This window comes from Salvelinus namaycush, chromosome 26, assembly GCF_016432855.1.
Source record: "Salvelinus namaycush isolate Seneca chromosome 26, SaNama_1.0, whole genome shotgun sequence".
NCBI classification, from domain to species: domain Eukaryota; kingdom Metazoa; phylum Chordata; class Actinopteri; order Salmoniformes; family Salmonidae; genus Salvelinus; species Salvelinus namaycush.
Window position 1 is genome coordinate 30717632 of NC_052332.1, and position 14997 is coordinate 30732628.

The 14997-nt window shown below is 41.1% G+C and overlaps 2 protein-coding genes across 2 annotated transcripts; one reads left to right on the forward strand and one right to left on the reverse strand.

The window, feature by feature from the left end:
* Nucleotides 1–2571: 2571 nt before the first annotated feature.
* LOC120021061 (transcription factor HES-7.1-like) lies at nt 2572–3637 on the reverse strand. The gene is made up of 3 exons (XM_038964710.1): nt 3593–3637; nt 3201–3296; nt 2572–3084 (listed from the first exon to the last, which is right to left on the reverse strand). Exons 1-3 carry the CDS (start codon nt 3635–3637, stop codon nt 2572–2574), a joined length of 654 nt encoding a protein of 217 aa, XP_038820638.1.
* An 8320-nt stretch (nt 3638–11957) lies between these two features.
* Nucleotides 11958–14536, forward strand: her1 (hairy-related 1). The gene is made up of 4 exons (XM_038964712.1): nt 11958–11984; nt 12106–12201; nt 12778–12868; nt 13800–14536. Exons 1-4 carry the CDS (start codon nt 11958–11960, stop codon nt 14534–14536), a joined length of 951 nt encoding a protein of 316 aa, XP_038820640.1.
* The last annotated feature ends 461 nt before the right edge of the window (nt 14537–14997 follow it).

Consider the following 14997-nt stretch of genomic DNA (forward strand, 5'->3'; position numbering starts at 1 on the left):
ACTTTTAAGTCCATAGGAATACGAGGTGACTTTGTGCTCCTCCCATTGCCGCCGGTAGCCAATCCCTGAGCTTCCCTGCGCCTTGTACTGTTGAAATACAATAGAGTAGCCTGTGCAAGTTAGAAATGTAATACAAAGTGAATTCATAGAAGATGTCAGGATAGTCATAAGGAGGATAAATAGTATAATGGGGTGTAAAAATCTGTAGGCCTATTGAAACAGGCTGATAGCCAATGTAACACAGTGAATGAAGTGAAGAGAGCAGTTGGTTGAAATTATTTCGACATAGCTCATTGTCTTCCTTTCGGACGCTGTCCCACGTTTAACAGCTTGTGTATCAAAGAGGACCTCATGGCACTTCGGTACAAGCCATCACATCCGCAGTAACACCCGTGGGCATGTGTTCGAAAGCGCTAACAAATGGCACGCGTATTGTAATTACAAGAGAGGTGTAGGCGAGAGTCGACCAGTCTCCAGTGTGACACGGATTTACAAATGAATTAAGTGACACCTCAGCCTCTCAAACACGGAGAGGCACACACGCATAGCCAAAAGGTACTGCCCATTCCAGTTGCCACAGAATTTTACGCACAGACCCAACACGTGTTTTTTACTTTGTTTTTAAAAATATAACCTTTCTTTAACACGGCAAGTCAGTTAAAAAATAAGTTCTTATTTACAATGACAACCTACATGGGAGTAAATGCCTTGTTCAGAACGACAGATTTGTACCTAGTCAGTTCGGGAATTTAATCCAGCAACCTTCCGGTTAGCGGCCCAACGCTCTAACCACTAGGCTACCTGTCGCTCGTAGATGAATGTTGCTTTAATACAATTCACTATTACATAGATACTATTATTTAGATTGAATTATATTGTTATATTAGCCTATGTTAATTAACATTTCAGATGTCGATGTGTGCCAGTGAGAACTGGGAACCTGGGAATGCTCCACCAGACAGTCGGTGGCGGTATTTGCTAAATGATGTACAAATTCTAACAGGTAATAAAGAACAAACTGCTGTCTATCCTACACCTTTTCCCAAGGGAAAAATCTCAGGACAATTTCCCAGTGTATCACATCAGGGACCATATATGATTTTGATCTCCCCATTTTCTTGGCATGTCAATAGAACTATTTCAGGATAATCATTATAAAAAAATGGGGCCTATATTGAGCCACATGCTGTAAAGGGTACTTCGTCTGATAAAGGTAATGTGATTTAATAGTATTATTGGAAGTGATTGTGGTCACGTGTGGCTCAGTTGGTAGAGAATGGCAGCTGCAATGCGGGTGTTGTTTGGTCGATTCTCACCGCAGACCAGTATGAGCAAATATGAATGTACTCACTACTGTACGTCGCTGTGGATAAGAGCGTCTGCTAGATGACTGAACTTTGGAAGTTTCCTCACAGAACATTTCTATTAACCCAACCATTATCCCACTCATAAATTCATTGGATCTCATCAGAGCAAATTTAATAACCACACATTGTAAGTGTACTGATGATCAACCACATTTGTTAAACATTTCTATCTTAGACTTACTAATATTAATGAATGTTAATTACGTTGGAAGTTGCTTTTAGGCTAGTTTTGATATTTGAGAGTAAATCGATCAATATATGTAAACTCTCCTTAAACCAAGGATTTCCCCCTGCTGGTTTAGGAATAATTTGTTATAAAGCCTACATACCATAGCTCTATGAAATAAAACAAATCTGTTAAGAAAAGCTAATATTGTCTCATTAACCTCTGAACAAATGACTGTGAATGAATTATCCTTTTCAATAACCCAACGAGACGAGGACATCATTTTTCTATATTTGAGAATGTCAAGAGAAGCTCCTTGTTTCCGGTAGATGGCATCCTCTCGGGTTATAGAAAGGCCCCAAAAATCTTCCGTTGAATTTGAGGTGTGATTGAAGGTTGCTGTCACGTAGCACTTTGATGTTCATGCCCGGGTCCGCACAACATGAGGTTTCAAAGCGCGTGGTCTCTACGCACCTTTGACCTAAACACACACGTGCCAGCTATCAATGAAATGCAGATCTATGATAACTTTGCAATACTTTTAACTGGCATCGGAACGTGCTGGATCGTGCTGGAAAGTGCCACTACATTAGCAGATGATAAGCATAACTAAAAACACAGGTTATACTGCTATACATTACGGATTAAGATACCATTGAGACAATGTTTTTAAAGGAATGTTTTTTAATTGTATTTCAACATACTGGCCTATCTGAAAATCATAGGAACAAGTCCCAGAATAAATTAATGTGCAAAATAGACAAGATATCAGAGTACCTCAACTTATACATAGTACATGTTATAATACTACAGTATAGAGTAATTGTACAATATTTAGAATTTATATTTGCTTTGCAGTACAACACTGTCATATCACTGCAAATCTATGGAGTCCCTGAGTCCAGTGTTTACAACACTGTATGCATTTAAACACCATAGCAACCTCAGCAGCAAAGGATGTGGCATCCTGGTTATCAGTTCATAGGATATTAGAGTTGTTTTACAGTTCAATATCCCAATTCAGGCTCCTGTGCTAGATCAGGGCCAAGGCCGCCACACAGACTGGCTGCCTGGGAAGTTCTGAGATTGGGCTTCTTTGGCAGCGTGTCTGTGGGGCAGCTGGGGAGGTTTGGGATCTCCATGTCGGAGTGGAGCTCTGTGAGCATGAGACAGATGTCTCCTGTAGACTTCACAAAGCTGTTGTCTGTAGTGGGACTCCTGTATCTTCATCAGGTGTGAGGACTGGTGGCACGTTGTATTGGGCAGAGAGTTGGAAGAGTGGGCTTTAGCCGGAACTTCGGTGTTCATACAGGCATAGCTGTTCAGACGAGCAGAGAAAGTAGAGTTCAGTGCTGCCTCCAGCTGCAGGCCCTCCCCTTCCTGCCCCAGGAAGTGTGCAGCTCTCTGCAGGCAGCCTGAGAAGCCATCCTGGAAGGGATGTTGCTTTTCTCCATCTTCACCTTTCTTCCTGTCCCCATCTCCAGTGTTCTGGAGAAAGAGAACAGTGTGTTCCAGGATCTCAGCTTTCTCCACTCTACGCTGAGCCACACCCTGTTGGAGAGAAAGAGGGTGCCGATTAATGCACAGTCATGCTACTCTTCTCAGAGGAGCTGACACCTGTAGAAGCTGCATTTAGAGCAGAGTCAAGTTAGAGGTGAACTTCATACTTGATGTAGTGGTCCCTGCAGCAGCAGGGTTCTCAGACTCTCCAGACTGTGGTTCAATCTCTCTCTCCGACGTCTCTCCACCTGAGGCTTGAGGAGCTACAAGAGGAAGATGAAAGGAGATCAGACCAGGGAGATTAGACCAGTGTCTCTGCTAAACCAGTGTGTCTGAAACAGTCACTTTGTACTAAAGTAAGGGCTCCTAAAACCTAAATCTATTTACATGGTAGGACTAGCTCCTTAGGTACATTTTAGGAACACATTGTTATTCCAATTTCAATAAAAAGCTAAGAACAAAATAGGCCTACGTGTTTTAGTTGAAATCGATTTTGATTGACTAATAGGTATTACAGATATACTGATGAATATAATCACTTCAAAGGTTCAAATCTCACCATTCTGTCAATTTTCCTGTTCTCTTTTCCTTCAAGTGGTTTCATCTTTGTTAATCAACAAGCTGCTTTACGCTTAAAGAGCATATTCATCCAGAGGTCAGAGAATGTGCAGATGTAAATAATCAAGAACAGTAGTATTTCTCTGTGCTGTGTCTGTGCTGTGCTGTGAAGAAGAATCTCAATATGGCGTTTCTGTCTCTGGACGACTTTTAAATCCTTAGGAATACGAGGTGACTTTACACTCCTCCCATTGCCACCGGTAGCCAATCGATGAGCTTCGCGGTACGCGCCTTGTACTGTTGAAATACAGTAGAGTAGCCTGCACAAGTTAGAAATGTAATACAAAGTGAATTCATAGAAGATGTCAGGATAGTCATAAGGAGGATAAATAGTATAATGGGGTGTGCAAATTTAGGCCGATTGAAACGGACTGATGGCCAATGTTACCCAGTGAAGTGAAGAGAGCTGTTGGTTAAAATTATTTCGACACGGATCATTGTCGCGCTTTCTCACGCTGTCCCACGTTTAACAACTTGTGTAAGAGACCCAAAGAGGACCTCATGGCACTTCGCTACAAGCCATCACATCCGCAGTAACACCAGTGGGCACGTGTATGAAAGCACTAAGAAATGGCACGCGTATTGTATTTATAACAATGGAGGTGTAGGTGAGAATCGACCAGTCTCCAGTGTGACACGGATTTACAAATGAATTAAGTGACACCTCCGTCTCTTAAATACAGACAGGCACACGCGCAGCCACAATGGCCTATTCCAATTGGCACAACATTCTATGCACAGACCTTTTCTGACTTATTTGTACAGACCTTTTCGGACTTATTTGTTGACTTCACATACGTAGCTAACTACACTCACCTACGTATTTATTTGGAAAGTGAAGCTAAAACTTATTATGTGGCTCTATTCTCCAGCATTTTGGATTTCACATCAAATGTTTAATATGAAGCGACAGTAGAGCCTGTGGAATGTCACCTTTTATTTGAGGATATTTTCATACATATCTGTTTAGAAATGAAAGCACTTTATGTATCTAGTCTCCTCATTTGAAGGTGTCATAAGTATTTGGACAAATTATCTTATAGTATATTACATTTAATCAAACGTTTAGTATTTTGTCCCATATGTTATAGCTCACAATGACGACATCAAGCTTTTGACTCTACAAACTTGTTGCATGCGTATGCATTTTAGTTGTGCGCAATGAATGGTAAATCATGTATTGTGTAATTTTGGAGTCACTTTTTATTTAAAATAAGAATAGAATATGTTTCTGAACAGTTGTACATTAATGGGTGCTACCATAGTTACGAATAATCATGAATGAATCATGAATAATGATGAGTGAGAAAGTTACAGAGGCATGAATAGCATACCCCCCCCAAAAAAATACTAAACTCCCCTTTTATTGGTAATGGTGAGCAGTGGCATATCCAGGAGATGACACAGGGTGGCCACTGCTCCACATATATCCGTGACCCCCCAGAAATTCGGAGATCTGATAGGTCGTCTCTGAATATAGCCTATAGATCATTTTGACCAAGACACTCACCGACAGCATCAATCATGTCATATTTGTTGGCCAAACAGCATTAACTACACGGGCTACAGATACTAAGACAGAGAAATGTTTGCCTTGCTCGGATGCTTTTTCTGGTGAAATAGATTCAGCCTCTTGCGAATTGAAGGGAAATTATTAAACACTGATAGACATGAACGAGAAATAATTGTATAAGTTTGTTTCTTTTTTATGGTAATTTTTGGGGGGAAGCCTGGCTTCCCTTGGCATCCATGAATACAAGCCACTTTGTAGGCTGAATGTCATTACACTAATGGTGTTAATAATATATGTCCTTTTCCATTCAAATGGATGCTAAACTTATTTTGGAATACATTTTATTGACAATCAAATGAAAACATCATGACTGGTTGTGTTCAGGACACATTAAAAGGTATTACATTTTTACAGTTAAATGACATGCCTTTACTATAAAGCCCATATAAAGCGACAGTAGATCGTGCGCGTGCATACATAAATAGAGAATCCCGAATGTCACAGTATAATTCGCACTCTGGATATCACTTTCAAGTGATTTTACTGATTTAAGCTAATACCCTTATTTAAAAATCTGCCCTTGAATGCAAACACTGTAACATTTTATTTTATTTAACTAGGCAAGTCAGTTAAGAACACATTATTAAAAGGCCCTGGGGGCTGGGATTAAAAATAAAATAAATAAAAATATAGGATAAAACACACATCACGACATGAGAGACAACACAACATTACATAAGGAGAGACCTAAGACAATAACATAACAAGGCAGCAACAAATGACAACACAGCATGGTAGAAACACAACATGACAACAACATGGTAGCAACACAACATGGCAGCAGCACAACATGGTAGCAGCACAAAACATGGTACAAACATTATTGGGCACAGACAACAGCACAAAGGGCAAGAAGGTAGAGACAACAATACATAACGCAAAGCAGCCACAACTGTCAGTAAGTGTCCATGATTGAGTCTTTGAATGAAGAGATTGAGATAAAACTGTCCAGTTTGAGTGTTTGTTGCAGCTCGTTCCAGTCTCTAGCTGCAGCGAACTGAAATGACGAGTGACCCAGGGATGTGTGTGCTTTGGGGACCTTTAACAGAATGTGACTGGCAGAACGGGTGTTGTATGTGGAGGATGAGGGCTGCAGTAGATATCTCAGATAGGGGGGAGTGAGGCCTAAGAGTGTTTTATAAATAAGCATCAACCAGTGGTTCTTGCGATGGGTATACAGAGATGACCAATTTACAGAAGAGTATAGAGTGCAGTGATATGTCCTATAAGGAGCATTGGTGGCAAATCTGATGGCCGAATGGTAAAGAACATCTAGCCGCTCGAGGGCACCCTTACCTGCTGATCTACAAATGATGTCTCCGTAGTCTAGCATGGGTAGGATGGTCATCTGAATCAGGGTTAGTTTGGCAGCTGGGATGAAAGAGGAGCAATTACGATAGAGGAAACAAAGTCTAGATTTAAATTTAGCCTGCAGCTTTGATATGTGCTGAGAGAAGGACAGTGTATGTCTAGCCATTCTCCCAAGTACTTGTATGAGGTGACTACCTCTAAACCCTCAGAGGTAGTAATCACACCTGTGGGGAGAGGGGCATTCTTCTTACCAAACCACATTACCTTTGTTTTGGAGGTGTTCAGAACAAGGTTAAGGGCAGAAAAAGCTTGTTGAACACTAAGAAAGCTTTGTTGTAGAGCGTTTAACACAAAATCCGGGGGGGGGGGGGGGGGGGGGGCAGCTGAGTATAAGACTGTATCATCTGCATATAAATGGATGAGAGAGCTTCCTACTGCCTGAGCTATGTTGTTGATGTAAATTGAGCGTGGGGCCTAGGATCGAGCTTGGGGTACAGGCGAGTGGCTGTGACAGCAGATGTTCTGACTTTATACACTGCACTCTTTGAGAGAGGTAGTTAGCAAACCAGACCAAAGACCCATCAGAAACCAGTCAGTTGATTATTGACAGGTTTTTCCAACACTTTTGATAAACAGGGCAAAATAGAAATAGGCCTATAACAGTTAGTATCAGCTTGATCTCCCCTTATTGATCTCCCCTTATTAATAACGACTATTAACGATTAATAAGTATCCATAATCATGGTAGAATCCACATGACTGTAGAAGTGTTCAGAAACATATTATATTCTTATTTACAATAAAAGTGACTCCAAAATGACACAATACATTCTTTACCATTCATTTATATTGGTCACAACATAATTTGAAACACAACCAAGACAAACTGAAAATGCATCCAAGAAGTTTGTAGAGTCACAATCTTGGTAGTCATTGCATGCTATGAATATGGGACCAAATACAAAACTTTAGACTACTTTAATACACATAGCCTATATTAATACAAATCAGTGAATTTATCCAAATATTTATGACACCTTCAAATGGGGGGATGAGATTATTTAATTTCTAAATGGTAAAACAGGTGTGAAAATGACATTCTGCACTGTTCTAAAATCAAAAATCTGGAGTACAGAAAGTTTTAGCTTCACTGTCCAAATAAATACGTAGAGGAGTGTATGTGATAAATAATTCTATTCAGATGTAATTATATTTAACCTTAATTTACATTTAAAGGGAAACGTGTGCTGTGGCAACCATCGCACTTCCAGTGGCAACACGTCATCGCTAAATGATGTACAAATTCTAACAGGTAATGTGTTAAACCCAAAACTTTCCCAAGGGAAAGGGTTGAGTGACATTTTCCCAGACTGTCACATCTGCGAACAGCAAAGTGAATTTGGTCAATGTTCTAAAGTACAGGCCTAACATAGCAACTGAATGCATTAAACAACCACAGCAAAATGCGCAAAACATACAGTGAACGCTGTGATGAGTGACATGCTTGACAATCTGGAACTAAAAACCAAACAAATATTAATTAATCTAATTTCAAGAGTTTGCCCATTATATTGAGAAAAACTAATATTGCAATTGTTCACATTAATCTATTTTTGTGCTATAAGATCTTGTTGAGGGATCGCCATTGATCTCTCAAGTGTTCATACCGCCCTCTTGCGCTGTCGCTAATAACTTGAGGATCAAAGCAACCTCATGGATCTGAGGCACGCGCTGTCCTAAACAAACCAACCCTGGCACGTGTGTGTGATAGACAAATGTCGTGCGTACGGGAGAGGTGTTGGTGACAGTTGAGAAGTGAGATGATTGGCGAGAGTCGACCATCAGTCTCGACGGCACACGCAGCACCAAATGGTATTACGCATTCCAAATACGCTCAGATTCAATAGCTTAAGCTTTTCGATTTTGACCAATTCAGACAGGATGAATATTGACTTAATATGTAACTTTGTGATAGGCTACATTTTGTATGTAATAATATGCTAACGTTATGTTTAGCCTACATTTAAGAGGACAATGTGTGCTGTGGGAAACATCGCACCTCAGTCATTGGCGACACTTGTCTTCTAAATTATGTACAAATTCTAACAGGTAGGCTCATAAACAAATGTGTAAATCCTATAGTTTTTCCCAAGGGAAAGGGCTGAGGCACATTTTCCCAGTCTGTGACATTAGAACAGCAAAATGAATTTGGTCGACTCACCTTAGAAAGAACGGGCCTATCTCATTGCTCCCGAGTGGCGGAGCAGTTTTAGGCACTGCATCTCAGTGCTAGAGGGGTCCACACAGATCTAATTGGCTTCCAGGCTGTATCACAACCGGCGGTGATTGGGAGTCCCATAGGGCGAAGAACAATTGGCCCAGCGTCGTTAGTGTTTGTCCGCGGTAGGCCGTCATTGTAAATAAGAATAGGTTCTTAACTGACTTGCCTGGTTAAATAAAGATACAAACACAACAACCCAGGCACGTGTGTGTGAAAAACAACTTCAACTTCTGAGTTTGACATTAAATGTGACCCCCAGACTGACAAGGCAGAACGGACAGATATATTATGGCATTCTGCGCAAAATTCAATAAGCTATTCCAACTATATGTTGAATGGGTGTTAATTGAACTTATTGTGTGAGTTGTGTCAGGACATTTGATTCCAGGGTCAGAGGGTCGACATGTGCGTGTGGGAACAAACACACCTATCAGAACGTTAGCGGCAGCACTTTGATATCATATTATTTTACTTTTTATGAAAATGTATTTAACTAGGCAAGTCAGTTAAGAACAAATTCTTATTTACAAATGACGGCCTACCCTAGACAACCCGAACCTGGGCCAATTGTCCGCTGCCCTATGGGACTCGCGATCACGGCCGGTTGTGATACAGCCCGCGATCGAACCCGGGCCTGTAGTGACGCTGCGCCACTCAGGGTCCCTTAAATGACCTCTCACTGAATAATGTACATATTCTAACAGGTAATAAACCACAACTCCTGCCCTTTCACATGAGAGAGTGGGCGGCAGGTAGCCCAGTGGTTAGAGCGTTGGGTCAGTAACCCGGTTGCTAGATCGAATCCACAAGCTGACAAGGTAAACATCTGTCGTGCTCTTTTAACCCACTGTTCCTAGGCCGTCATTGTAAATAAGAATTTGTTCTTAAATGACTTGCCAGTTAAATAAAAAAAGAGGGAGATTGTTGACATTTTTCCAGGCATGGTCATTTGTGCGAAATGTTCCGATGAAACGTCGACACAAACAATTAACAGGATGTAACGGAATATCATCGAGAAGATATTTGACATCCCATCTTGGAAACATTGCTTTTAATAGTTTTAGCATGTATGTTATACTGTTATTTCAAACTTACTGTGCATCACTTGTGTTTATAGCCTTCTCCCAGTTAATAGCCTTTTCCCAGGGTATGCCCGTGGCAAATTTGCACCTCTGTCCAGACTTCCCACTTGTGCATTTGTTCATTCACTGCTGTTACGCGCGGTCATGCACCTCCAAAGTTTATCAAAATTTGGTTTGTTTTCGAATTATTTGTGGGTCTGTGTAATCTAAGGGAAATATGTGTCTCTGATATGGTCATACATTTGTCAGGAGATGCAGCTCAGTTTCCACCTCATTTGTGTGCAGTGTAAACATATAGCCTGTCTTTTGAGAGCCAGGTCTGCCTACGGCAGCCTTTCTCAATAGCATGGCTATGCTCACTGAGTCTGTACATACAGTAGTCAAAGCTTTCCTTACGTTTGGTCAGTCACAGTGGTCAGGTATTCTGGCACTGTGTACTCTCTGTTTAGGGCCAAATAGCATTCTAGTTTGCTCTTTTTTTTTGTTAATTCTTTCCAATGTATCAAGTAAATATATTTTATTTTCTCATGATTTGGTTGGGTCTAATTGTGTTGATGTCCTGGGGCTCTGTGGGGTCTGTTTGTGTTTGTGAACAGAGCCCCAGGATCAGCTTGCTTAGGGGACTCTTCTCCAGGTTCATCTCTCTGTAGATGATGGCTTTGTTAAGGGTTTGGGAATCGTTTCCTTTAAGGTGGATGTAGAATATAATGGCTCTTTTCTGGATTTTGATAATTAGCGGGTATAATTCTGCTCTGCATGCATTATTTGGTGTTTTACGTTGTACACGGAGGATATTTTTTTTATTTTTTTTATTTTTTACGCAGGACCGTAACCATAGATGGAAGTGCTATTCTCGATTCTTGTGCATGTCAAATTTCCCACGGCTCATATGTGTATTTCATGTTGATTAATAACGCAACCTCACCTGCAGCAGATGGTTAGTATGGCACGCTCACACAAGGTGCGGCTATTGTAAAGCCTAAATTGGCACTTACATGGAATGTATACATCATAAAGGCGAGTGTGTTCGAGTTGGTGTGATTGTGTTCATTCTGACACTTTTTCACCAACAGTATTTCTCTGTTCCCACGAGAAAACCAACGTTCCCAGGGCACTCTTGTCTAAAAGGACAATTTGGCACATACATATGAAGTTATGCTATACTGCTATGGATAGTCAAAATACCCCCTATGATGCATTGAGTGTGAAGACACTCCAACCAACTCAATATAGTATTCCAGCTATAGACACATTTTGTACCAAATTGGTCCTATATTTACATAAAACAATCACTGCTTTACTGGTCAATTGCGCCAATAATGTCATAAACGTATTATTGTCAATGCCAAATAAAGGTCAAAGAAGTCTAACCCGGGCATTTACACGTCATAACATAATACTGTATAGCAAATGGCTGCGTCTTATGGGGGGGGGGGGGGGGGTCATTTTATATACATTTTTGTAAAAATAATAATAATAATAATAATAATGCACCGAATCACACAGCCTACTCTTCTTCGTCAGCCATATCTACAAGTTATGGGCTATATGGACTCTACTCTCATTCTAAATGTTTATGCTGTATTGTATATATATATATATATATATATATATATATATATATATATATATATATATATATATATATATATATATATATATATATACATATATTAGACCATTCCAAGGAGGCACATTGATTTACTGAAATGAAGCTAGATTACAGTAGCAGAAAACAGCTAATGTTTTGCCAATAGATTTATTTTCTCCATATCTTTGAACATATAATCATTTTTGGAGTATCAAGAAGGGGTAAGTGCAGTTAGCATAAGGTCGTGAACGCCATTGTCACCTTTCAACCAATGACAATCGGTCTGCTTGACCTTATAAATAGCCTGCGGGCTCAAATGATAATAAACCAGTCCCGAGCGAGTGTGGATACTTTCTTTTCAGCTTGACCTGGCCGGATTGGATGAATTTATCGTTTTCTTTTTGGAAAAGTCGTCTTTATTAATATAGGTCTACTCTTCTTCATCGAGTAAAGTTCGAGAGATCAAACATGGATAATCGTAAAGCCTTAAAGAGGGTAAGTTCAGACCCTGCGTAAAATGTATCTTTCAACTAGTTCATCTATATATTTTGGTGTCCGTGAATTGGTTTTGGATTTGGTTTTGTTGAAATAACTGATTATAATTATTATTTTCTAGGTTCTAAAACCGGTGATTGAAAAGAAGAGGCGAGATAGGATAAATCAAGGCTTGGATGAGCTAAGGACTATTCTGCTAAGCAAAACTTCTGACATGGTGAGCGGAGTTGGCCACAGCTTTTCTAGTTGCGTCTGAAATCAGCTCCTTGTGTGTCCCTCTTGTATGAATGAGCCCACTGGACACAGACGTCAATTCCACGTTGGTTCAACCTATAGTTATTGAAATGACGTGGAAACAACGTTGATTCAACCAGTGTGTGCCCAGTGGGAGGGGGGAAATAATAAACAGCAGGGAACCGATAAGTTGTATATTAATAATAGACGTTGTCAACTTATTAATGACATTTCAAATAGCCCATAAAACCACAAACAAACCAGACTCTTGGGAATGATATGGAGAAATGGTGTTGCGCGAAACTTCGAGTTTTACGCACGTATCCTAATCTATGTCCTCAATTGAATGGAATTGAAAACGGGACTTGAAAACGGGACTTGATAGGCACCTCTGTGGCATATATGTTGTTTAAATTTGTCTTAAAAACATAAGATTTGACCATAAAATCATAATTACTTCCATACCAAAATGAGTCCTTCAAAATTAAAATGTGAAATATTGTGCGCAATGGCTGTGTATTATGCCATGTTCAGTAGGATTATTCTTTCTCTCTCACAGCGGCTGAAAAATCCAAAATTAGAAAAAGCTGAAATTTTAGAGTTGACCGTCGATTACATACGAAGAAAATCAAATGGAAATGACAGCAAAGGTATCTATCAATCCATTAAAAAAAAAGTTTTCTGGTGTGGGTTTGTTATTTAATTTATTTCAGAAATGGTAAATATGGTAATACGCCCCCAAATTGCTGATATAGACACAACATTGTTGATATTAACGTGAGTGCTAATAATTTTTTTCTCTCTCCCCAAAACCTCCCTATATCTCACCTACAAACACACACACACACACACACACACACACACACACACACACACACACACACACACACACACACACACACACACACACACACACACACACACACACACACACACACACACACACACACACACACACACACACACACACACACACACACACCATTGGCTTTTGCTAATTGTTTTGACTCTCCCATTGATTTATATCCTGCTTCTCCATACTGTTCTCTCTCTGTCCACTTTTGAATGATCTTTTATCACCTGCTCATCTTCCTCTCTGCTTTCTGTTCTCTCTTCTCTTTCTGTCCTCACTTCTCTTTCTGTCCTCTCTTCTCTTTCTGTTCTCTGTTCTCTGTTCTCTGTTCTCTGTTCTCTCTTCTCTCTTCTCTCTTCTCTCTTCTCTCTTCTCTTTCTGTCCTCTTCTCTTTCTGTCCTCTTCTCTTTCTGTCCTCTTCTCTTTCTGTCCTCTTCTCTTTCTGTCCTCTCTTCTCTCTTCTCTTTCTGTTCTCTCTTCTCTTTCTGTCCTCTCTCCTCTTTCTGTCCTCTCTTCTCTTTCTGTTCTCTCTTCTCTTTCTGTTCTCTCTTCTCTTTCTGTTCTCTCTTCTCTTTCTGTCCTCTCTCCTCTTTCTGTCCTCTCTTCTCCTTCTCATTTACTCCCTGTACTGCCTGGCTCTCACTATTGACCAACACTAGCCTTCACAGAAAATTCCATGAAAGAGTCCTCTGCTCCAGTGACTAGTGCTGTGAGTTCCCAATGGACAGACCCCATACACGAGCAAACACCGCCATTACCCAACCCTGTCTATAGTGCAGGTTTCACAGAGTGCATCTCCCGCCTGGGCAACTACATCGACAGCGTGGACCCATCCCAGAGAGAGAGCTTTGTCCAGGGACTTAGGGACCACCTTGATACCCACAGTGCCTGCCCTCTGGGGAAGGTGCAGAGCCAGACCTTCCCCCTGGACTTCCAGCCCTGGGGCCCTGCAGCAGAAAGACCATGCTTCCTGGGCAGAGTAAAAAACAGGAAGGGGAGCACAGTGATGGGGCATCAACGAGCCAGCAGGGAGGCCACTTTCCCTTATATCAACACCTCTCTTCCCATCTATCCCAACACCTTTGTGCTTCACCACCCCCACCCCCACCCTACCCAACACCTCTCACACCCATACCCATCTCCCCCTTACTCCCTCTCACCCCCCCCCTCCCCCTGTTACTCAAACTCCTCGCCACCTTTCACCACTACCTCTCCATACCTCTCCATGCCATGCCACTTCCCCTTCCCTCCTTCCCCCTCTCGTCGTCCATCAGATTCCTTGTCATCCCCCTCTCACTCTACACCTCGGCCCGTGGTGCCTCTGGTACCAGCCCATCCTCCCCTGGTGTCCAGTCCCCCCACCCTTCTAAGTCTCTCTGGCCCTGAGCCCGTAGGCCCAACACGGACTCTGAGGCGGTCACTATTTCAGATCCAGCCCCAGGTAGTATGGAGGCCCTGGTCCTGATATGTGGAAATCCACACAGGACACACACACACACGTGTCCACAATCTGTGTTCTGAGAGAATCTTTACGGAAACCTAGCCACCCAGATCATCATGGGACACGTTCAGGACAACATTCATCTTTCCTATCAAGCAGCGTGTGGTGAGGACCGGCTAAGAGAAAAAGATGTGGAGGTCAAGGACAATCAAACGTTTTCTGAAAACCTGTCACTTTAGAAGGCCTGTTTAACAGACTGAAGAATTCTCTGTTTTATGACATTCTCTTCAGAGTTCCTGGAGCTCCTCTTTATTTTCTTGTCGTGAACAATGAATTTCTTCTTTTACATTCCTATACAGTTATTCCCTGTCCCCGGTTCTTTCCTACATTATAAATCATGTAAAGTATTGTAAATATATTTATGTTTTATCATGTAAAAAGTATTGTAAATAAACTCATGAGAATAAAGTTCTTATTTTGTTAAC

Coding starts and splice junctions, on each gene's coding strand:
- LOC120021061 (XM_038964710.1), bottom strand. CDS start 3,637: ATGAAACCACTTGAAGGAAAAGAGAACAGGAAAATTGACAGAATG. Junction 3,297..3,592: donor ACAGGAAAATTGACAGAATG/GTGAGATTTGAA, acceptor TTCCTCTTGTAG/CTCCTCAAGCCTCAGGTGGA. Junction 3,085..3,200: donor TGCAGGGACCACTACATCAA/GTATGAAGTTCA, acceptor TCTCTCCAACAG/GGTGTGGCTCAGCGTAGAGT.
- her1 (XM_038964712.1), top strand. CDS start 11,958: ATGGATAATCGTAAAGCCTTAAAGAGG. Junction 11,985..12,105: donor ATCGTAAAGCCTTAAAGAGG/GTAAGTTCAGAC, acceptor ATTATTTTCTAG/GTTCTAAAACCGGTGATTGA. Junction 12,202..12,777: donor TAAGCAAAACTTCTGACATG/GTGAGCGGAGTT, acceptor TCTCTCTCACAG/CGGCTGAAAAATCCAAAATT.